The sequence below is a fragment of the Xenopus laevis genome, chromosome 1S (assembly GCF_017654675.1).
Source record: "Xenopus laevis strain J_2021 chromosome 1S, Xenopus_laevis_v10.1, whole genome shotgun sequence".
Lineage (NCBI taxonomy): Eukaryota > Metazoa > Chordata > Amphibia > Anura > Pipidae > Xenopus > Xenopus laevis.
This window is the reverse complement of record NC_054372.1, coordinates 28,003,375-28,028,922: the sequence shown is the minus strand read 5'-3', so window position 1 is coordinate 28,028,922 and position 25,548 is coordinate 28,003,375. Positions and strand designations below refer to the sequence as shown.

Here is a 25,548-nt window from a genome sequence, read left to right as displayed (position 1 = left end):
AAGACGATGAGGAGCTACTGGGGCATCTTTGGAGACAGATCTTTAGTGCTAAAGGGCTGTGGTTGCCTTGGGCTGGTACAGAAGCCCGAAACATAATGTACAACATTTTTAGCCACTTCTTTAGTTAGGCTTTAGTTCTCCTTTAAAAGATTGTTCAAGCCCTTTGGCAAACAGGTACCTGTTCTCATCTACTGTAAATACAACCATAAGGATTTCTGTTGCATGAAGCCCTTGGCTCTCCTAATCATAGATCAGTGCAAAAATGGTCAGCCATACGAGGGCCTCGCTTGTTCTAGACAGTCACAATGTACTGCACCTTAATTACATACGTAATAAATACAGATTGAAAAAGATGAGTAACTTTTGTTACTTGATACGCAAAATTGCAATAAGCAAAGAAAACTCAATCAAAATACACTGAAGCAGTAATAGCAGGCAGGAGCCCAGTTATAAAATATCCAAGACTTGGTTCCAAACTAAACCAAACATTTGATTTGTAATTCTGACGCGTTGCAAAACGATGACGTGTCAGTGATTGTAGCGCTGCACATACTGCAGCCAAGTTTTAGCAATAATAATTGTAAATGAACGTCTTGTAAAAAAATAAAACAAGTATATTTCTAGGACATTGTTCTTTGGCATTAAAGTAGCAAAAAGACTGCTTTCCTTACTAAATAAGTCAAGGTGTGCAGTAAAGCCAGGAGAACTAAAACACAGAATAAAAATAAATAAAAGGGAAGGGATTTCCTCCTTGTGAAGTGATTGCATGGCTAAAACACGAGTGATGGTAAATGTCAATAAAGTGCTCCTTTTCTCTGCCCTTTGTGCTAATTTATGGACAGAGGGCCCTGGATGACTTTGAAAAATCCCCAACTGTCCCATCGGCTGCTATCTTGGCATTGAGTTCATTCAACAACAAAACACAGGGATTTTGCTGTTTAGTAGCAGCCTTCCTTCCAACTGTCATCTTTCATGTTGCCATAGGATTTGGGAGCTGGTAAAGATCTGAAAATAGAAGCATAGTAGCAACAACAGTAAGCTTATAGTGTAGGACGGATACCAAGCACATCATTAGGAATGGGGTTCTCAGTATATATACAGGTGTGTTCTTAACCTCATTATTGGGCCTGTCTATGAGGTTCATATTTATCCCGGTCATCAGGGGCGTAACTATAGAGGAAGCAGACCCTGCGGTTGCAGGGGGGCCCAGGAGTGTAGGGGGCCCAGTGAGACCCTAATTAATTAGCAATTTTAATATATCTTGGTAAAATAGGCCAACTTATAAATATTTTGGGGCCCTAAATTGAATTTGCTATGGGGCCCAGTAACAACTAGTTACGCCACTGCCGGTCATAATATACAGAATCCAATAGCAATAAATGAAACCCACTTACCTCCGCACCGGCTGTGCAAGTTTGCTGCGAGGCACTGGTATATTTCCCCCTGAGGGTGTGCTTGGTCTGGGTAAGCCACTTCTTATTGCAGAGCCAGTTCTTACTGGGCTAGCAGAGCCAGAAGGCTGACTAGTGAGAGGTAAAGAAGAGTTGTTTTGCATAACAGTGGCAGCTTCTTGTGTGATCTGGGAGCCATGATTGGTTAGCGCTTTCATTGGTTGTCGTAATGTTAACAGAGATGTGGGAGAGCGGAATTTGCATGGCGATGGAACTGTCAAGAACAGAAATATAGTAAATATAGTTCCCATTATTTTGAATTTTATAATAGTCCCATGTCAGTAAACCCAGAGCAACCTGCAACATTAGAGTTTTTCTCAGTAAATATATTTCTAAAGGTGCTACTGACATGAAATTTATACCAGATGCTGATAACAACCCAAGTAACAAACAAGTCCATCAATGAAGTTATGTGGAATAAAGTGAAATGACACAGGGAATAAGTGAAAAGGAGATGCAAAAAAGGCATGGAAAGCAAAGATATCTGCTGAAATCTGTCAGTATTTAGAAAGCAATCCTGCTCCCCTATCAGTGCTAGGGATGTACCGAATCCAGGATTCGTTCGTTCTCAGCAGGATTCTGATTCAGCTGAATCCTTCTGCCCGGCTGAACCGAATCCTAATTTGCATATGCAAATTGAAGGTGGGGAGTAAAATTACTTGACTTTTTGTCACAAAACAAGGAAAAGGTGCATCCCTAATCTCCTCTTCTTTGGGGCGACTAATCTCCCCGAACTGCCTCCCGCCACTAGAATGTAAATCGCCGGCGGGGTAGCAGTTGGTTGCCTCACAAGGAAACTTTGGGCGGCTTCGGAAACCGAAGACGGCAGGGAGTTCGGTGAGATTAGTTGCCCCGAAGAAGAGGCGATTAATAACAAGGCAATCTCCCCAAATCAGAGTGTGTGTCTCTGCTCTAAAAAGGTTTCTCATTAGCAAGGTATCACACAAGAAGCATCTCATGATGGGTAAAAGCAAAGAGCTCTCTCTCTCTCAAGACCTTCGCAGTCTTATTGTTGCAAAACTGATGGCATTGGTAACAGGCGTATTTCTAAGCTTCTGGATGTTCCAATGAAAACCGTTGGGACCATAATCCGGAAGTGGAAAGAACATCATTCCTCCCTATGCTCCTCACAAGATATCGGACAGACGAGTCAAAACAAAGAAACTGACAGACATGGGGACACCCTTGCACCTCTGTTTTACAGTCTTGTACAGTTATAAACAATAATCGCCCAGTACTGGTATGGGATCTGTCATCTGGCTTTGCATTATGGAATGGCTGTCTCCCATAGACTTCCTTTTAACCAAATAATCCAAGTTTTTAAAAATTATTTTCTTTTTCTCTGTATGACTATAACAGTACCTTGTACAAGATCCACACTACATTATAATGAATCTTTACTAGAAGCAAAACCAGCCTATTGGGCTTATTTAATGTGCACATGATTTTATAGCAAACTTAAGGTATGATTATCCAAATTATGAAAAGATCCATTATCCAGAAAGCGCAGGTCCACAGCATTCTGGATGACAGGTCCCATAGCTGTATAATGTGTCCCTCTAACTCTGCTTTCATATTCACGTCAGTCACTTTTATTGGGCCCCATTTGAAATGTTAATTTCCAACAAGTCTTGCCGTTTCAGAAAATCAGAGTGTAATTCCGGTAACCCTGCATATTGGAATGATGCATCAACCTGTGTCATTTAGGCCACGAGGATACTTTGATCTATATATAAATGTGTATGTTGTGGAGGTATTTGTGCAAAACGGGAGGTCAGAGAGCTCACGGGCTGGGTAGATTATTACCTTTATTAAGGGCTGCAGGGGGAACAACCTGTTTTGCTTTCTGAGCTGCGCGTGGTATGTGTATTTGTCTTTTTGATGAAGCTGAAACACAAAGTAGAGTTAACTGGGTCCTTGAATATTTTGGCATAGGACATAATGAAAGATGCCCAAGAGCAGGAGTAGGGCTGTATGTGTAAGTGTGAATAGGTTATGATTGTTAATGCGGAGTGAGGAAAAAGTGGCAGCCCAAGAGAAGTGTCATTAAGCCTGTGGGAGCTTAGAACGTGAACACAGTGAAACAGTAATGGCCAGGGAAGGAACTGAGCCAATTCCTCTGTGAAATACTGAAAAATGTAGAGAAGTGCAAGGGTGTCATAGTGTTACAGGAGTGAAAGGGTGTGAGAATTTGCTTGGAACACACAGAAGTGACAATGCCAGCATGACATAATAACGTTGCAGTTTTCTGGCAATACACTGACCAATGTTGACATCTGTGGCTCTCTTATTAATCAGCTGTAGCCATAATTAGTTATAATAAACCTGGAGTGAGAACCTACACAATACACACTATTAAGTGACTCACTGCACCACTACAGAATGATCTGATCACCACTGTGACTTTCACATACACACTTTGTACAACAGCAGGACTTGTTTGTGGACCATGAAGAAGCAGCTGTCAGTAGCCCCACATATCTGGATCTGATTCACAGTAACTAGATTTCTTATGCACTGTTGTACTTATGTTCTTCCTTATGTCTCTGCATTCCAGAGACACTGCTGTGCTCCCAGCCCTGTGGTTACATTTTATTTTACACTATAGACTTGTGATATTTATTAAGTTCAAATTTAGATAAAAGAAATCCACAGTCTGATGGTAGCTGGTTATAGCGACTTAACTATGAAGATATTGCCATATGTGGATAAAGCTTGATCATTTTCTGTGCCTTTATGGTGTCCTGCCACTCCCAAGTATTATCCATGTATAGACTGGAGATCGGGCCTGCTTGTAAATCTTATCTGCTGATGTATTATATTGGCTAGTACAGTATATGTTGTTTTAATAGATGAGGAAATGAAGCGGAGTCAGTTATTTCCTGCTGTTCGCTCTTTGCTTGAATAATCAGAACAATAGAAAGCTGGACATATTGCGCATAGCTCCTTGTATTCTATTTTTCGGGTGGTTAGCACACAGGGTTTCCATGTTTAGGAATGCCTTAAAGGGGAAGTAAAGTCTAAAATAGAATAAGGCTAGAATTGCTGTATTTTGTATACTAAACATAAACATGAACTTACTGCACCACAAGCCTAATCAAACAAATGATTTATGCTTTCAAAGTTGGCCACAGGGGGTCACTATATTGTAACTTTGTTAAACATCTTTGCAAGACTAAGACTGTGCACATGCTCAGTGTGGTCTGGGCTGCTTAGGGATCATCATAAATTACCAAAACAGCACAAGTTAAATAATTTCTGCCAGAAGCCGATACAGCAAGACTGATTAATATTTAGAATATACAGACTGCACTGGGTCCTGTGTTGTAATGTAATCTAAAGTGGATTTTATAGTTTTTGTATTGTTTAATACAAACTTTCTCCAACTCTGCAGAACCAGTGGCTGCAGCAAAATAATCCTCCAAATAGAATCCCAGTTTATCTGTTTAATTCTGGCTCCATAATCTGTGTCCCTGCAGCTGGAAACAGTAAAGGGGATGTAAAGGAAAAAATAAAATCCAATACAACTCTCTACACAGTCACTGACTGCTCTACAGGGAAACAAACAAAGCTGCTTGAGTTCTGCATGGCTGGGAAGTAAGGCGGGGGCTCCCCCTGCTGTTCATAAGTATGATTGTTTCCCTGCTCAGCAGTTAGGGACCATCTGACAATTTCTAAGATAGGTTTCTTTTTCATGAAAGAAAGTAAAAATGGGATTTTATTTTTTTGCCTTTACATGCCCTTTAAGATTGCAACAACAGAAATGTGCTCATATCACAGGGGATCCAGCAGATTGCCCATGGGGCCTCCAGTTCACTGAGTTGAATTAATATTCATAGTGTATATGTGCCCTATGGCCAGGGGTTTTTAGACATTTTCTGTTTGAGTACCTTTTTGAGTCAAGTAGTTGGTAATGGCCCCACTTCATTTTTAACAAGGTTACAGAGATAATAGAGTGAAAACAGTAAACATGCAGTTTGCAGTGCCTTGCCCTTACAGACTGAACACAACTGAACTTCATGCATTAGGAGAACAGGTTATTGATTTGGAAAACTGTGTGCTTCAAATGACACTGATGCCAAACAAGCAGCCCCTGGGCCACATGCAGCTTTTTTTGTTCAGCTGTAGATCACATTCTAGTGGACCCATAAAAAATATTGTCACTTGATGTCCTTCCAAATTTGAGAGAATATGGTCCCCCTGGTTAGACTCACACCCAGAACAGGATCCTTGAAAAGGAGAGGTATCAGTTTCTCTTAAGACACTTGAATGCTCTTAATGGTTATTTGAAGTGTAATTGCTATATGATACATGATGCTGACTTACGCAACAGACAGAAATGTATATGTTTAATATCATTTAAATTATTTCTTTATCTTTGCACCCTTCCCCTTTTATTTTGTACCCCTTCCCCTGTTGAAAATTAATAAAAACATATGCTTTAAAAAAAAAAAATATTGTCACTTGCACTGAGTTTATGGAAAGACAGAAATATATACATGCATATAAAGTGGTCAACATAGAATAACAAGCTACTGGTGAGAAAAAGTTTCCCTTATCCATGCAGCTCAAACAATACCAATGGAGAGAACCTGAGTCAGTATTTTGCCTGTTGTACAGAGCTGGATAACGTATACTTACTGGAAGAGCTTGGTGCATGGGATGCTCCTCCATTTGGCACCTGTAGATTTGATTCAAAACTTCTGCTGTTTTTCACAGGCTCCACCGTCTGAATCCCTGATGCTCGGGAGAGGTTAGGAAGACTGCGCCTCAGTTTATCTGCAAGGAAACAAGTAGAAGGAAAGTTTAGCTTTTTTAGTAATTTTGAAAATCATGCCCCTCCATAAGTCTATAATGGAGAAGTCGGCAGTTAGTGTCTGAATTACGGATGCACCGAATCCACTATTTTGGATTTGGTCGAACCCCGAATCATCTGTGAAAGATTCGGCCGAATGTCGAACAAAACCAAATCCAAATTAGGGGTGGGAAGGGGAAAACATTTTTTGCTTCCTTGTTTTGTGACAAAAAGTCACGCCACTTCCCTCCCCGTCCCTAATTTGCATATGCAAATTAGGATTCGGTTCAGCAGAAGGATTGATTGAATCCTGCTGAAAAAAGCCGAATCCCAAATTCGGTGCATCTCTAATCTGAATACGTATAGGGACCTTAAGCCATGCAGAATCAGCTGTTTTGTTAGTGTTTGGTTGATCTGACAACACTCCCTGAAACGCACAGAATAGTCACTAAACAATCAATGAAGTGTTATTAGTTTTAAAACATAACAAAACTGCCTCTTATTTGTATATTTTACAAATATACTTTCTAGTAATCCTGCGGATTTAAAGGCCCACTCCTTCTGTACCTGTCCCATGGAAATATCAAGAAATGAATGTATTTTCCTCTTGCTCTTTCATCCCTGCCTCCAGTGCAACTTTTGCTGGCTGACATCACTGGGAGATTGTCAGTAAAGAATATCAGATTATCTAAACAGCAGCCAGAGCAATCTACATAAATCTGCTTAAGGGCACACAAGGCATTCACATTGTGCTCCTTTCTGAATATAAGATTAGTATTTAAAGTGCTAGCCGGCCTTTACATTTACTTTTACATTTACTTTTAGTATGATGTAAAAGTAATATTGTATTCATTTTGGTTTTTTTCACTAGTTAGCTTTTTGTTCAGCAGCTCTCTCTTGTTTTATCAGATATCCAGTTTACCCGAACAACCAGACAATGGTTAGAAAGAGGGAATAGGTGAGAAAAATAAAGATAGGTTACATTTAAGATGGAACATTGTACAATAACATTGTAGCCACACATAGCAATCATTTTTATGCTGCTTTAGTCATTGATCGCCATTTGAAAGATGTAGAGAGCCAGAAAAAAATGCAAATAATTTTATAAAATATAAAAGAATAAGGACCAAATGAGAAGTTATTACAAATAAGCCATTCTATAACATACTAAAAGGTGGCCTATCCTTTGTATGCCATGCCACTTTATTTGCAATGTGTCAGAATAAGGAGCTAAAAGCTGCTGACAGACTCAGCAGCTTATGGGCCCGTGTGTGGGGTCATCCGTCGGGCTTTCACGATCGATATCTGGCTGAAAGTCGGCCAGATCTCGATCAGGCAGGTTAAAAAATTCCGTCGGATCGCAGCCGCATCTATGCGTGTATGTGGTCCCGCGATCTGACGACCCTTATCGGATCAATTATGATACGATCGTTGGGCCCTAGTGCCCACAATCGGACCAGCCCGATATCGACCACTTCAATGTGGGCTTATCGGGGATCGATCCGCTCATTTGGCGACATCACCAAACAAGAAGATCTCTATGTCTATGGCCACCCTAAGCCATTTAATCTTCCACTTGAAAACATTAAATTTATCATAAAATAATATTTACTTTTTCTAATTAGCCATCGTTGTGCCGCCCATTTGGTCTGCTGTAATCCTATGAAACACATACTTAAAGAATAGGAACACCATTCATATATGAAACTGTTGCATGGTTAGGCTCGCACATACCTTCAGTTTTTACTACGTTAGTTTGCAGTTCAGATGAATGGCCCTGAAGTGAATGTCGAGGTTGCTGCAAACGGCTTATCATAGGCTGTGGAGAGACTCCCCTGTATTCCAGGCTTCGCGCAGGGGATCTTGAGCGGGGAGAATTTCTCGGCGAATGCCTAGGGGAAGGGCGAGGTGAGTGACGTGGAGAAGGAGAGAATCTGTTGACAGAAAGGTGCATTGGCTGTGGAACCCCTTCTTCTTCATCTTCCAAACTATGAGCATCAAGTTCCTGGTCACTAAAGGTCCCTCTTCTCATAGAGTTACACGATGAGCCAGAACTACGACGTGATGCAGTGGCTGCATACTCTTGCCGGAGACCTTGGATGTGAGAGTGATAAATATGACAAAATCTAATTATAGGGCTGAAAACAGGACAGAACAAAACTGAAGATGTATAAATCATCTCTAAATAATTAATACTCACTCTCTTCTTGCATCCTCGCTAAAATCTGGACGTCTGTGACATCATTTAGCTTATAACCTGATCCCACAGAATCATCGTCCATCTCAGAAGTGCTGAGCTCACTCTCTGTGGATTCCTGAGGACTCACAGGAGGCAAGTTTCTATCAGCAGAATATTTATAGTGTCCTATTGGTGAGAAGGGAAAAAGAGCAGAAACATGTTCAAGTTGTTTGCTGTAAATAGTTTTATTTGAGTAATAAAAGCTAAATATTAAGACGTGTGCCCCATATTGGGCATCTGTGCAAAACTACTTGTAGTCCTATGAAACACATACTTAAATGGTTTTATTTGAGTAATAAAAGCTAAATATTAAGAAGTGTGTACCATATTGGGCATCTGTGCAAAACTACTTGTAAATGTAGCAGCCAAGCCCCCCCCCCAATACTAATAGAAATAAACGAGCAGTTTAGGTTCAATACATTTCATGTTAACTCTACTATATCCAAAACATTTCCATAACAAGGTGCGATTAAAGGAGAACTAAGTCCCCCAATTAAAAAACTCCTACCCACTACCCTACATAGTCCCCCCTCCCCCGCATAGGGTAGTGGGTAGGGGTTTTTACTATTGGGGGTTAGCTCTACTTTAAAGGGGTGGATCACCTCTAAGTTAACTTTTATTATGTTACAGATTGGCCATGTCTAAGCAACTTTTCAATAGGTCTTCATTATTAATTTTTTATAGTTTTTTTTAAATTATTTTTCTTTTTCTTCTGATTCTTTCCAGTTTTCAAATGGGGGTCCATGACCCCATCTGAAAAACAAATGCTCTGCAAAGCTACAAATACATTATTTCTTTTTATTAGGGATGCACCAAAACCAGGATTCGGTTCGGGATTCGGCCGTTTTCAGCAGTATTTGGATTCGGCTGAATGCTTCTACCCGACCGAACCTGAATACTAATTTGCATATGCAAATTAGGGGTGGGGAGGGAAATCACGTGACATTTTGTCACAAAACAAGGAAGTAAAAAATGTTTTCCCCTTCCCACCCCTAGTTTGCATATGCAAATTAGGATTTGGTTCGGTATTTGGCCAAATCTTTAGCAAAGGATTCGGGGGTTTGGCCAAATCCAAAATAGTGGCTTCGGCACACCCCTACTTTTTATTACTTGTCTTTCCATTCAGACCCTCTCCGAATCATATTCCAGTCTCTTATTCAAATAAATGCATGGTTGCCGGGGTAATTCAGGCCTTAGAAACCAGAGAGTTGAAATTGCAAACTGGACAGCTGCTGAATAAAAATAACTCAAAAACCACCAATAATAAAAAATGAAAGCAAATTGTCTCAGAATACTACTCTCTTACGCAAAGGTGAACAACCCCCTTTAAAATTATGTTTTATCTACAATATTAAAAATACAGGAAGAGTGAAGAAATGGCCCACAAATTTTACAGTTCAGTTTGTTTAAAAGGACCTCCAGTTGCATTATTAGTAGAAATATAAGACTTGTATGCCCTTACACACTACCTGCACCTCTTAAAATAACTGTATATAAATCACTGCAAGCAGAACAATGTATTTAATTCCAGTCCACTTAGACTGTAAGTCTACAGGTCAGGTCAGGTATATATGAGAGAATGTTCTCATTTGCCTAAATGTTCTTGCTCCGCTTCCTCTTCATTATGAACAATGATAATTCATTTGTGAGACCAGAGAGAAGTTTAATTGGGATGAAAGGGAAAGCAAACTGTTATGATGTTGTCTCTTGGGTTGTGGAGAGATAATTCCATTCTTCTTCTGTTTCCTTGCTTACACACATTCACCTCTGTATAAAGATTTTATCATCAGGATAATGAAGTAGAATAAATGATCCACAATGTGGAATGTTATATGAACTGGTTGTTTCTTGCTTGGTTGTTGCTCTATACAGAGTTCAGGTCTAGGGATACATGAAATTCAGGATATGGCTGAATCGTAACCATTAAAAAAAACAACCACAACCTTGAGCACACCCTAAAGGTGGCCATACACGGGCCGATAAAAGCTGCCGACAGACCAAGTCGGCAGCTTATTGGCCCGTGTATGGGGGCCCCCGACGGGCTTCCCCGATCGAGATCTGGCCGAAAGTCGGCCAGATCTCGATCGGATGGGGTTAAAAATCCCGTCGGATCGCGGCCGCATCTGTTCGTTGATGCGGTCCCGCGATCTGACCGCCCGTTTGGCGAACGCTAGGATCCGATCGTTGGGCCCTAGGGCCCACGATCGGATCAGCCCGATATTGCCCACCTCAAGGTGGGCATATCGGAGGGAGATCCGCTCGTTTGGCGACATCGCCAAACGAGCGGATCTATCCGTGTATGGCCACCTTTAGTTTGAGTGGAATCCAATCCTCAATACCAAAGGAAGTTTTTGGCCAACTGATGACAAATATTGGTTCACAGATGAGGCAGTTTTGTAAGTTGCACTCACATGAAAATCAGGGTTCTGAATCAGTTTATTTTCAACCAAATCTTTTGCGCAGGATTCTGTCAAATGTAAATTTGTCTCTTATCTTTATGCAGCCTTTGTGTTCTGTAAAGATTTACCTAAACTTAAAGAGGTTGTTCACCTTTAAATTAACTTTTAGTTTCTTATAGAACGGACAATTCTAAGCATCTTATGAATTGGTCTTCATTATTTGTTTGCTATAGTTTTTTTTACTTGTTTGCCTTTTTCTTCTGACCCTTTGCAAGTTTCAAATAGACCCCATTTAAACAACCAATGCTCTTTAAGGCTACACATTTATTGTTATTGGTTCCAGTCTCTTATTCAAATCAATGCATGGTTGCTAGGGTAATTTGGACCCTAGCAACCAGATGGCTGAAATTGCAAACTGGAAAGCTGCTGAATAAAAAGCTAAATAACTCAAAAAACACATAATAAAAAATTAAATCCAATTGCAAACTGTCTCAGAATATCACTCTCTACATCATACTTAAAGTTAATTTAAAGGTGAACAGCCTCTTTAATGTCAGTGGCAAAATGTACTCACCTGTGCTACTAGGCAGTACCAGTTGCCTTACTATTGGAGGTCTCACAAGGGTGGAGGATGGGGAATTGAATCCACTACTGTATGGGCTCCCAGTTGCATTTGGACTGTAAGAACCAGCATAGCTGTTTGTGTTATAGGGACTGCTGTACATACTCGGACGCTTGTTGGCTAAAGAAAAAAAAACAAAACAAAAAATGATAAAAATGTTTGCTTAACTATTAGACTAAAACAGAATTTACTGAATACAAGACTTCTAATGTTAGAGCAATATAGACTATAGACTAAATAGCATCTCTAGTGCCCACACAATGCTCAGTGTGTTTCAGATAGTGGCATCCAAACTGGATCATACTCCTAAAAATAGGAGCATTGGGGTCTAGTGGAATGGAAGAGACTACTTTATAGGGCAGTGTTTTATAAATGGAGTACTTTAAAGGACAACTCTCCCACCTTAATTCAGGTGTGACCATGAGAGTTGGCTTGGAAAGTATTAGCAAATATACAGCTGCTGTGGGACCAAGAGAAAATAAGGCAGAGTGGGGGGGATCCTTGATCAGATTATTCTTTTTCTTTATTTATTTATATTGGAAAGCCAACATTCCACAGCACTGTACAGAGTTTCTACATCATTCACATCACTGTCCCAGTGAAGCTTACTAATTTCCCTATGCCATTCACATACCTCCCAACATTTTGGAACTAAAAAGGACAAAAAAGTTGGCAATTTTTTTGACAACACCCATTTTTATGGACACACCCCCTAATTACCATGTTCATTTTACAAAATTTGGCAGGTTATAAAAGTTTGAAAATTTTTCTGTGTTTTTTTTTCAGTTATTACAGTTTTGCTAATGAAGACGAATTGCCCTTTAACCTGTGAGTCTAAACTTCACCCAAGAGACCCCGTTACCTTATATTGTTCCAAATACTTATTTGCTTATCTCAGATGTGTGGCTGTCTCTATGGCTGTTCTGGGCTCTCTGCCAAAAGTCAATTAAGTTAGAAACATTGTTTCTTTTTTTGGCTGTTCAGTGCAGAGAAAATTGAGACTTTTCAGTACAAATGAGGGACTGCGGGTTGACCGGTCAAAAGAGGGACTGTCCCTCTGAAAACGGGACAGATGGGAGGTATGCATTCACAAAAGCCAACATTCTATGAGGACTTATTCATGTTGTTTGCAGTTGATGGCGCTGTGTGATATTGCAGTCACTGTTATTCTTTCATATAACCAACAGAGGGCGCACTGTTATTTTTTCATATAACCAACCGAGGGCGCTGTGTGATATTGCAGTCACTGTTATTCTTTCATATAACCAACAGAGGGCGCTGTGTGATATTGCAGTCACTGTTATTCTTTCATATAACCAACAGAGGGCGCACTGTTATTTTTTCATATAACCAACAGATGTCGCTGTGTGATATTGCAGTCACTGTTATTCTTTCATATAACCAACAGAGGGCGCACTGTTATTTTTTCATATAACCAACCGAGGGCGCTGTGTGATATTGCAGTCTCTCCCCAAGCGAACTGTTGGTATAGGAATGATTAAAAGTGACTGAAATCTCAGCTACTGCCCGCTGACTCGAGTATAAGCCGAGGTAGACTTTTTCAGCACATTTTGGATGCTGAAAAACTGGCTTATACTCGAGTATATACGGTAAGCGTTGAACGCAGGTTGAGACGCAAGTTGCATTTTACCTGCGTTCGGCGCTTACATGTTGTCCTTTTAAGTGCAGCTATATAAATCACTGTGAGTAGGGCATGTATTCCGGGTACTTGTAACTGTATCTGCCTAAAGAGTGGGAAAGAAGAAAAGCTGTTCCCCAGTCTGTTGGTACCAGCACAGTACATCCCACAGGAAAAGTGAAGAAATTGGTCAAAGAAAAAAAAAATATAGATTTTAGACTCGCTTAAAAAAAACTGCAAAGCATATAGGCGTAAAATTTCTACATCTCTATATTACTATGCAACTATATTAAATGGCCAAAACAAATTGTCATGCAGCACAAGTCAGTTACTGCGTTTTTTAAGGCTGTGTATGCTCTGGCCCCAAAGAAAAACAAATAAAACAGAACTGCATTTGGCAACTGAATTCATATTAATATGTCACCAGATTACTCACCAGACATGGTTTGTTCAAGCTTATGGTTAATTGACTTTTTTGCGCATTCCACATCGGGACTAGGACAGTCAAAAACTTGACGGCACCAAACCAGTGGACTCATCGATTTTTGAAAAGGTGTTAACTTTTTCTTTGGCGATGTATACAACCTATAAAAAAAAGTTAAAAAAAAAAAAATTAAAAGAAAAGAATATAAATTTCCTTCATGCAAGGTATTTTTAAAGATACATTTGAGAGAATTGCAGGCAAAGGAATGTATACAACAACAAAGCATGTCTACTGATCTACATGTACAACCGAAGTAAATGTAAACCTATAAAAATAAATTCATGTAAAGTTCCTCAGAGTGATCCTCTAAACACATTTGCAATTTTCTTTTCTTCCAATTTTCAGGAAACCAGCCATTTTGAACTGCAAATACAATACACGTGAAACAACTGAGCCAACTGGCAGCAATTAGTGATGGGCTAATTTCTCCCGTTTCGCCGAAAAATTCCAGCAAAATTCGTGAAATGGTGAACAATTCGCAAAAATCAAAAACGGACGTCGGTGTTAAAAGTCAATGGGCGTCCGAATAGTGTTTGACGTGCGGCGGTTTTGACGTGAGCATGCAGAAAAATGTTTTGCTAATGAAACGCCGGTGAATTTCGTGGGACATTCGTGACTTTATTCGTTGGCGACGTAACGATGCAATTAGTGGTTTGAAAAAAAAAAATGTCTAAAGAGCAATGGAGGCAGCACTTCAATCTTATAGACTCTAGTCAGATGACAGTCACCATACTGTTAGAGGGGAACTAGTACAATTACTAAAAACACAAAATACAATTGTGGGTGCTTAATATGTATTTCCATTTATACAGAAGATTAGTCTGCTTCCTCAGCCTGGCTTATTGGAAGAAAAACCAGTCTATTGGGTTTATTTAAGGTTTACATGATTTTCTGGTAGACTTAAGGAATGAAGATCCAAATTACGGAAAGATCAATCATACAGAAAACCCCAGGCCCAAAGCATTCTGGATAACAGGACCCATACCTGTATTTTTGGATTTGGACTTTTAACAGGCTCTGGGTATAATAAATCTCAAAATAATTTAGTTTTTTTCCCCACAAAAAAAAATTGAGCTTTCTAGTTAAAAAACAAAACAAAAAAAACCCCTTATAGCCTGTGCCCAGTGTTGTGGTGTTTATAGTGGTAGTTCTCCTTTAAATTAACTTTCAGTGTGAGGCACACAGTGACAATGTGCAGTTAGTCTTCAATTTCTATTTTTCAAAACATATATAGCCTTTTACTCAGTTCTCCTGTTTGAAATGTCAACAGCTATATGGTTGCTAGGGACTTATTTACCCTAGCAACCAGGCAGTAGTATAAAATGCAGATGGCAATAAGAGGGCGTGAATAGAAAGAAAAGCAACCGTTTTATAGCCGCCAGGGTCAGTGACCCCTAATGGAAAGCTGGACAGAAAAAAGTCGCTAAGAACAGGACATTCTATAACATACTTAAAATGAATTTAAAGGTAACCCATGCCCTAAAGGAAAGATGCCCTAAATGATTCAATAATTTGAGGGGAGCGATATCCAGTCATGCTGTAGGAGTAAAGTATAAAAATCAAAATTCTAGCCCCAATGAGAGCAATGACGCTAAGTTGTTTTTATACTGCTGAAAGAGACCATATAGAAGAGAGACCATATACTAGCCATCAGTTTGGAGAGATTTACAGTATCACTGCTGGAAAGAGAGGAGAGACTGAATCAATGACTAATAAAGGGGTAGACACCTTTAAATTCACTTTTAGTATAATGTAGATGTTGCTATTCCAAGACCGTTAGCAAATATTTTTTATTCTTATGTGTTTTTTTGTAGCTGTTCAGCTTTATGTTAAGCTGTTCTTCAGTTTGGTATTTCTGCTGCTGACTAGTTGCTAGGGTCTTATTTACCCCAGCATTCAGGCGGTGGTAAATAAGAGAGACAGAAAATAAATAGGAGGGGGCTAGCACAAAAAGATAAGTAAAAACAACAATTAGATCCCATTTGAAAGTTATAAAGAGGCAGAAGAGGAACAACTAGAACATTCATATATTTTCAAAAACGATAACATTTTCTAACTTAAAAATACTGACCAGTAATTGCAAAGTTGCTGGGAAAAGGGCATTCTGTAACATGCCCATAAAGTTAAAGATGACCCAGCCAATCACAGCCCTGCAGTCACACAAGCACAGACAGACTTCAGTTCCCTATCAGGTCCTGCTAGCTGCTGACAGTGCAGTGAGCTCAGAGCCACCGGCTCCCCTGCACATCCTGGGAATTCAGGTAACCGGAAATGGAAGGGAGGGATTATTAGGGTTTTTGCAAAAATATTCAATAAATCAGCTAAAATACTTTTTTTTTTAAAGTAAACTATACCCCCCCCAAAATGAATACTTAAGCAACAGATAGTTTACATCATAAAAGAATCATATCAAACTGGTATATATATATTTAAGTAAATATTGCCCTTTTACATCTCTTGCCTTGAACCCCCATTTTGTGATGGTCTGTGTGCTGCCTCAGAGATCACCTGACCAGAAATACTGTAGGAACAAGTGTGGAAGCAAAATACACAACTCTGTCTGTTAATTGGCTCATGTGACCTAACAAGTATAGTTTGTTTGATTTGTTTGTGTGCACTGTGAATCGTACCATCCCAGGGGGCGGCCCTTATTTTTTAAAATGGCAATTTTCTATTTATGATTACTCAATGGCACATACGGTACTGCTAGAAAAGTATACAGTATTATTATGGAATTGGTTTATTTACATGAAGCAGGGTTTTACCCATGAGCTGTTTTATGCAATATCTTTTTATAAAGTCCTACAATGTTTGGGGGATATAGTTTTCCTTTAAGCACAATTCTTCTATATGTAAATGAGTATAATGCACTGGTACTTTTTTACACAAAATGTCTTCTTTAAAACGCTTTAATATTTTTGGTGTTACTGTTTCTTTAAGTCTACTAGAAAATCATGTAAACATTAAATAAACCCAATAGGCCGTTTTTTGCTTACAATAAGACTTGATTATAGCTTAGTTTAGATCAAGTACAAGGTACTGTTTTATTATTACAAAGAAATCATTTTTTAAAATTTAGATTATTCGGATAATATAAGTCATGGGACGTAATTTGGAGGTTACTGGATAATAGGTTTTCGGATAAGGGATCCCATTCCTGTAGTCATGGACAAATAATAAAAAAAAAATATATCACCGATTATCTCATGTTTAATCAGCTGGAATGGCTCTGGAATATTTTTTTTATACCGTATTTTAGGCAAGCAATCTGATTTTAACGAAAACAATTACAATACTAGTGCCTATAACAGAAGAAAAAGAAAAAAGGACTGGGAAAAGCATGAAGAGGCCTAAGAGATGGGTGTCAATATCCAGGAAGCTGGCACACAACAAGAAAGGGCATCTGCGTTGCTCTTACCATTATCTCTCGATTACATCAGTCATCAATATGGCAGCAATCACCCCAAGGTACCACGTCAATGGCAGGCCTGAGCTTAAAGTGATACTGACACTAAATTCAGAATATTAATGTACATTAAAAGTGCCCCCTCAAAGAGGAACATGGGGGATCAGAAAGTAAATGTAAAAGCATTGGGCAAATATTTTTATGGCAAAATTATAAATGGCATTCAAATACAATGTTATGATAGATGTTAAAAAGGTTTGATTTCTGGCGTCACCTCTTTAAAGGAGAACTAAAGCCTAAATAAAGAAGTAGGTAGAAATGTTGTACATTATGTTTTGGGCTTCTGTACCAGCCCAAGGCAACCACAGCCCTTTAGCAGTAAAGATCTGTGTCTCCAAAGATGCCCAAGTAGCTCCCCATCTTCTTTTCTGCTGATTCACTGCACATGCTCTGTGCTGCTGTCACTTACTAAGATTAGGGAGCCACTCACAATATACAGTACACATAGAATAGAAATGCAACAATATAAGGCTGATTAGTAATTAATACAGATAATTACTACATGGCAGCACAGAAACCAGTGCAACTAGCATCAGAATTTAATAATCAGCCCAGTAGCATCAGCTTATATTACAGACCAAATTTATTTTGTGCTTGATAATTAGTGACGACCCCTAAGCTTAGCTTCTCAACAGCTGCTCAGAGCCCACTGAGCATGTGAGTGTCACAGACACTTTCCAAGATGGTGACCCCCTGTGTCAAGTTTGAAGTACTGGATCATTGCTGCTATTGACAAGCTGAAACTTTAGGCTGATGCAATTAGTTCAGTATATAAAATATGGCATTTTTAGCCACATTCATTATTAGGGTTTAGTTCTCCTTTAAAGGTACAGCTTTTAGAATAGTATTGGCTTATGTAAATACTTGTTGAATGTTAAAAATCAGTTCAGTGGAAAAATTACACACTTTAAGATAAATCCCTTTACTTTTCCATGGTCCTAATACTCAGCAACTATGTCGGCTAAGAAATAATTGTGGGTATTGTGATGCCTAGAATATGGAGAGATCCAGAAGTTAAAGGGTAAGTTTTTCTGTTTATTTATCTAAGCACCATGGAAGCAGAGAGTGAGTGGAGGCAATGCAAGACACCCTGCAGCTGTTCCACGGGGGAGTCAGCTGTTCAGCTTCAGCCCAGTATAATTGGATAATAGAGACTCAACGCACTTCATTTTATCTATACGCCAGGCACTTCTTCCATAAACACAGCCTGGTCTCCCTAAAGCAATGCAAGTTTGTCTCTGCAAAAAAAGATTTAAATGAGGAAGAATGGAAACAAAATATGATGCTACAGGGCAATGCTGATAGCAATGGAGCAAACGTTTGAATGTTTTGGGACCTATTTCTTGTATACAAGTATATCCAGGTGCAAATTAAGCTTTTTACTACATTTTTGTGGATGTCCACAGGCATTTTCCCCAACATACCACAACACACCAGTGGTTATTTTACAATGTTACAACAATCTCTTATCAGCCTAATGACACACAAGCCTGCTCTTTCCAGCAAATGACTATAGCAGATGAAGTTTTGCCAGAAAACACTCAAATATGTGTTTTCTCGCAACTAGTAACAGGCTCCTTGGTTGGATTTAAGCATTTCTCCACTGGTGCATTTTGCTGCCCCATGTGCCGTACCCTTACCATACAGAGGACTTACGCATACACCCGTATGTAACTATGAGATATGAAATTCTTTCCTTTATGTGGAAAATTCGCCACGGAAAAATGCTCATAAGAAAAAACGCCCATTGACTTTAATGCATTAGGAGAAAAAAGTCGCCTTAAGAAAAAACGCCCATTGACTAATACATTAGAACAAAAAAGTCACCATAAGAAAAAACGCCCATTGACTTTAATGCATTAGGAGAAAAAAGTCGCCTTAAGAAAAAACGCCCATTGACTTTAATGCATTAGGAGAAAAAAGTCGCCTTAAGAAAAAACGCCCATTGACTAATACATTAGAACAAAAAAGTCACCATAAGAAAAAACGCCCATTGACTTTAATGCATTAGGACAAAAAAGTCACCATAAGAAAAAACGCCCATTGACTTTAATGCATTAGGACAAAAAAGTCACCATAAGAAAAAACGCCCATTGACTTTAATGCATTAGGACAAATAAGTTGCCATAAGAAAAAACCGCCCATTGAGGCTTTAGCACACGGGCAGATTTGGGGAGATTTAGTCCCTTGGCGACTAATTGCCTCTTCTTCGGGGCGACAATATCCCTGAACTGCCTTCCCCCTGCCTTAATGAAAAATCACCTGCAGCAATGCACTTGCGGCGCTTTGATTTCCGAAGTCATCTGAAGTTGCCTCACGAGGAAACTTCGGAAATGCCAAGAGTGCATTGCCGCAGGCAATTTTTCATTTTAGCAGGCGGAATGCAGTTCGGGGAGATTGCCGCCCCGAAGAAGAGGCGATTAGTTGCCAGATGACAATCTCCCTGAATCTGCCCGTGTGCTAAAGTCCTAATTCATTAGGACAAAAAAGTCGCCATAAGAAAAAACGCCCATTGACTTTAAGGGCTAGTCCACACGAGGAGATTCAGGGAGATTTTGTCGCCTGGCGACTAATCGTCTCTTCTTTTGAGCAACTATCTCCCTGAACTGCCTCAGCGTTTTTCCCCATAGGCTACAATGAAAAGTCGCCTGCGCTAATGCACACGCGGCGATGCGTTTTCAATAGTTGCCTGAAATTGCCTCACTGAGGCAACTTTGGGCAACTATTGAAAACGCATCGCTTTTTCAATAGTTGAAATGAGGCAACTTTGGGCAACTATTGAAAACGCATCGCTGCGTGTGCATTAGCGCAGGCAACTTTTCATTGTAGCCTATGGGGAAAAACGCTGAGGCAGTTCAGGGAGATAGTCGCTCAAAAGATGAGGCGATTAGTAGCCAGGCGACAAAATCTCCCTGAATCTCCTCGTGTGGCCTTACCCTAATGCATTTGGAGAAAAAAACTCCCACAAGGAAAAACGCCCATTGAATGCATTAGGGCTGGGACACACTGGGCGATTTGGGGAGATTTATTCGCCTGGCGACTAATCGCAGCGACTTTTCTCCCCAAATGCCTATCCTCGCCCGAAGTTGCCTCACGAGGAAACTTCAGACAACTTCGGAAAACGAATCGCCGGGTGTGATTAGCGCAGGCGATTTTTCATTTTAGCCAGGCGCAGAGCGAGGGAAGGCATTCAGGGAAGATTGGTCGTGGAAAGTCGCGGCGATTAGTCGCCAGGCGACTAAATCTCCCCAAATAGCCCAGTGTGTCGTAGCCCTTAGGGCAAAAAAAGTTGCCAAAAAAAAACACCCATTGACTTTGCATTTGGAGCGAGAAGAATTGTCACTCTCGTAAAAAAATTTGCGTGTAAAAATGCCCATTGACTTCAATGTGTTTTGCGAAAGTTCGCAGTTTCACGAATTTTTTGGCAAAAGGGGACAGATTCGCTCACCACTAATAATAATCCTTCTGACATAGGAATTACCAGAATCTGCCATCACAACATAATAGCACATAGTAAAAGTTTGACATGTGACTCAGGCTCCAGACAAATACTTTCCTGCTGCAGGGAATTGGGCCATTTACGGGTGCTTAATGTTAACAGTAATGGGGGGGGGGGGAGTTATTTATCGAATCAAGTTTTCCGCCAAACAAAAAAAAACTTGAATGTCAGGAAGGCAATTAACATCTTCAAACTCTGCAGGTTTTAGGTGGCGAATTTTCTAAATAGAACGGTTTCCATGGTCAAGGTGTGATAAATCTCACATATGAATTTACCTTCGAGTTTGGTGCTTTTAAATTTGAATTTGTGAGTTTTGACAGACACACACAAAAAAAAAAAAAAAAAGAAAATTCTAATTTTAATTTACATTTCGAACCTTCATAAATCTGCCCCGAACAGTCAGCAAACAATTTTTCGTTAGCATGTAGCCCACATTAAAGCCTGACAATCTTTTTACATCATCTTGTTTTTCTACACAAGAGAACAAAGTTACTGCCGCATCCCTGTTAGCTTTATAGGTGCTGTTGTGCCAGGCAAATCATGGGAGCAACTACGGGGAGAGAATGTGTAAGGGTCAGGGCACACAGGCAGATTCGGGGAGATTAGTTGCCCGGCGACAAATCTCTTCTTCGGGACGACTAATCTCCCCGAACTGTCTCCTGCTGGCTAGAATGTAAATCGCCGGCGGGATGGCGCTCTGAGCAATTCGTTTTCCGAAGTCGCCCGACGAGGAAACTTCAGGCGACTTCAGCAAACGAAGCGTTCCCCGAATCTGCCTGTGTGCCCTGACCCTAACTGTTTTTGCAAGCAATATTCTCTAATATGGGTTAAAAGCAAACTGCTATTGGCATCAGGGTAACGCTGTTCAATCAATACCGAATGATAATACTTCTAACTGATAATAAAAAATAATGTTCATGTCAGCTCTAAGTGCTGCTGCTGCTCACAGACAAGTCATCCGGGTAAGATCAATGCACTCAGGGAAATGCTGACTCCTGTGAACAGCCTTTTCCTTCTGGTGACAAGTGTATTATAGGATTATATCAGCATAGGATTATTTCAGCATAGGATTAGATCAACAGATGCCTCAGCTAATACACTTGTGCCTGGCCCATAGCTGCTACTAATGTTAATTTACTTGTGTTCCTACTCATGAACTGCTGCACACAAATGTATTATATATATATATATATATATATATATGGAATCGGAAGCAATATAACGTTAAAGGGTGGTTCACCTTTAAATTAACTTTTAGTATGTTATAGAATTGCCAATTCTAAGCAACTTTTCAAATGGCCTTTTTTTTGTATAGTTTTTGAATTATTTGCTTCTTCTTCTGACTCTTTCCAGCTTTCAAATGGGGGACACTGACCCCATCTAAAACAAAAGCTCTGTAAGACTTCAAATGTATTGTTATTGCGACTTTTTATTATTTCTCTTTCTATTCAGACCCTCCCCTATTCATATCGGAGTCTATTCAAATCAGTGCATGATTGCTAGGGTAATTTGGACGCTAGCAACCGGTTTGCTGAAATTGCAAACTGCAGAGCTGCTGAATAAAAAGCCAAATAACTAAAAAACAAATGCAAACAATAAATGAAAACCAATTGCAAATTGTCTCAGAATATCACTCTCTACAGTATACTAAAAGTTCATTAGAAGGTGAACAACCCCTTTAAGCCATAGATTTGTGCAAAGGATAATACACTTAACATAAACCTGGATTAATTTACACATTGCTCTGTAATCAGGCATGAACTGGAAAGAGCTTGAGCAGTTACTGGACTACAACTCCCTGTACCCCTACAGTCGCAACATGTTTGATTCTCACTGTTGCTCTTTAGAAAATCTTTATGAACGTCACTCCCAAAACTTTCCAATGATAGCAGCAGCTGCACTGAAAAATCCAGCTGGACATATACAGGATACAATTGCCATTGGAATAAGAGATACAATGTTGCCAGTGCATGCAGATAGGAAGTGCAACCGGTAGTTCAGGGATACCCAACCTGCAGCAACTCTTAAAGGGGATCTACACCCCAAAAAAATCTCCTATTTCACAATGTAATTCTAAGTGACTTTGCAACATACATTAAGGGCAGAGACAGTCGAGAAGATACGGGGAGATTTAGTCGCCCGGTGACAAATCGCCTCTTCTTCGGGCAACTAATTCTCTCCAAACTGCCTTTCTGCTGGCTAGAATGTAAATCACCGACAGGATCGCACTCGGAACGATTTGTTTTCCAAAATTGCCCGAAGTTTCCTCGTGAGGCAACTTCGGATGACTTCCAAAAACGAAGCGCTCCGAGTGCCATCCCGCTGGCGATTTACAGTGTCGGACTGGCCCCGACCCTCATGGGCCCCCGCCGGGCCACACTCCCTCTCTCCATTTTGAAATCCTCAAAAAAATCGGCCCTGCGCTTGCGCCGATTGCAGCACTATGCGTCGGCCACGCTTCACAGTAGGGGCCAGGCGCCCTGGACAGCAGTTCCGGTGGGCCCCGGGCCCCCCAGTCCGACCCCGGATTTAAATTCTAGGCAGCGGGAGGCAGTTCGGGGAGATTAGTCACCCAAAGAAGAGGCGATTTGTCACCGGGCGACTGATCTCCCCGAATCTTCTCATCTGTCTCTACCCTAAATGATAAATGATTGTGAAGTGATATGTAGATGTAATTCCAGCTGTGGGAGAAGTTCTCTGTCAGATCTGATCATCAGCTGACTACTGTTTCATTGTTTCAGGTGTCAGAACCAGCAGTGCAGAGGCTATAAACAGACACTGCCTGGCAATTACATCTACAAATAACTTTAAACTCCGCTGAGGCATGCACGGGTATGGGATCCACTATCCGTAAACCCGTTATCCAGAAAGCTCCGAATTACGAGAAGGCCATTTCCCATTGACTCCAATTTATCCAAGTTTTAAAAATGTATTTCCTTTATCTCTGTAATAAGAAAACAGTAGCTCGTACTTGATCCCAATTACGTTATAATTAATCCTTATTGGAAGCAAAACCAGCCTAATTGGGTTTATTCAATATGTAAATGATTTTTAATAGACGAAAGGTATGAAGATCCAAATGACTTATCCGGAAAGCCCCAGATCCTGAGCATTGTGGATAACAGGTCCCATACTTGTATGTGGGAAATCTGCTGGGAATGAGATTGATTTGGACTGTGCAGAAAAGCAGTGTTTGGTTAGAGGACTGGTCAGTGATGGGAGTTGCAGTTGAGCTACAGTAAGCTGCTACAGTGGAATAAAAGTATTACCAGCTCTCCTCCTCTTCAAAGTCCACCAGTCTCTCCAGCTCGTCCGGCCGAAGTGGCAGTAGCTGCTCCAGCATGAGGCCGCTCTCCCCGTCCTTCCTCCTCTCCTCTATGGTTTCCTCCCATGCCGCCCCGTCCCCTGTCCCTCCGTCTCTCTCGTAAAGGACAGGCCCCGGGCTCAAGCCGCCGAAAAGTTGCAAAGAAGCGGCTGTCGGAGCGGCCTGTGCCCGGGGAGGGTGGATGACAGGGGTGGGTGTCCGGGGAGAGCTCGGGGAGTGGCTAGAACGTAACCGGAGCTGTTCGTTTTGCTTCTCAAGCTTTTTCACGAGCTCCTGCAGCTTCCGCACCTCCTGGTCAGCGCTCACGTTGGAGTTTACGTCCTCCATGTCTCCTCCGCCGCTCTCAGTATCAGCCCCAGCAGCAACACATCGCCCGGCGCTTCACGGCAACTGCCACTCACTCTGCGCCCGCTGACCGCACCCACCAAGCGCCTGCAACCAATCCAATCGCAGCTCTCCTCAGAAGACACCAACTCGCAGTAAAGGGACGTGGCATAGCACCTCGAGTCCCTCCCAGAAAATGGGAGCGTCTTTGCTGCCCTGTAACTGCCCCGTGACTCGAGGCTGACATCTTTGATTTGGGCCAGGGTTGCCAGGTCTTGTTTTCAAAATCAGCTACAAAACCAGCCCAAAACTAGCCAAGAGGCACTTAAAAGTAGCCCAAAAATAGCATGTAAAATGTGCAGTGGAAAAAAAGTATCAAAAATCAAATAATAATTTATGTGAGAAAACGCCTTCTTCAAATTTTTACTGATTTGCACATTTTTCTGTAAAGTAAAATAGGAAAGATTCGCCTGTCACCTGGGGAGCATCCCTCCCAACTAGGGTTGCCACCTTTTCTGGAAAAAAAATACCGGCCTTCCTATATATTTATCTTTTCTCCCTATTAATAACATTGGGCTCAACCATCATTTTTACCGGCCAGGCCGGTAAAATACGTCCAGGTGGCAACCCTACTCCCAACATTTAGGGTTAGGCCACACTGGGCGTTTTGGGGAGATTTGGTCGCCTGGCGACTAATTGCCTCATCTTTGCAGATACCAATCTCCCCAAACGCCTTCCCTGACTCTGCGCCCGCAAAAATGAAAAAACGCCATGAAGCAATTCGTTTTCCGACGTCGCACGAATCGCCGCATGTGATTAGCGCCGGCGTTTTTTCATTTTTATTGAGTTCCCAAGGCAAGCTCCCCCATAAGGCATTAACCCTTTAAGTGCAAGCTGGCACCATCTGCTGCTGGGCAACACCTTTTTCCCATTAGGGTTACAGGTGAGCTGGAAAGAGAGTTCATGGCTGGGCACGTTGGTACCCAACTATCTGGCAAGCCCTATCTATTATGGCACGTAAACCCTGTTTGCCCCCACACCATGATCCAGATTGGTCAATACGGGAAAATATAATTAGGGTCCATAGTGTTTGGGAGATAACATATTAACTAATAAATGGTCTCAGGCTTTTAAAATAACAGACATTTCCCAATCCAATGAGAACATCAACAACATCAAGGAGCAGGAACAATAAGGTTTAGGCAAGGAAGAGCCTTAGAGGCAGAAAAACTGCTCAAGTGAATTTATTTATGTTTCACACTACATGTTTCGAGCCTCCTGGCTGACAAAGAGCCAGGAGGCTCG

General features: G+C 40.8%; 1 protein-coding gene across 3 annotated transcripts; it reads right to left on the bottom strand.

Annotated features, from left to right (window-relative positions):
* Nucleotides 1-357: 357 nt before the first annotated feature.
* On the bottom strand, nt 358-24,472 carry slain2.S (SLAIN motif family member 2 S homeolog). Of its 3 annotated transcripts, none has more exons than XM_018243134.2 (9): nt 23,864-24,472; nt 13,582-13,730; nt 11,459-11,626; nt 8,447-8,611; nt 7,981-8,340; nt 6,093-6,230; nt 3,258-3,338; nt 1,395-1,665; nt 358-1,005 (listed from the first exon to the last, which is right to left on the bottom strand). In XM_018243134.2, exons 1-9 carry the CDS (start codon nt 24,244-24,246, stop codon nt 939-941), a joined length of 1,782 nt encoding a protein of 593 aa, XP_018098623.1. In that variant the 5' UTR covers nt 24,247-24,472; the 3' UTR covers nt 358-938. The 3 variants fall into 3 exon arrangements, with proteins under 3 accessions (XP_018098623.1, XP_018098625.1, XP_018098624.1); XM_018243136.2 differs by lacking the exon at nt 23,864-24,472 and adding an exon at nt 15,701-15,855; XM_018243135.2 differs by lacking the exon at nt 3,258-3,338 and having other exon boundaries at nt 23,864-24,443.
* Between the last annotated feature and the right edge of the window lie 1,076 nt (nt 24,473-25,548).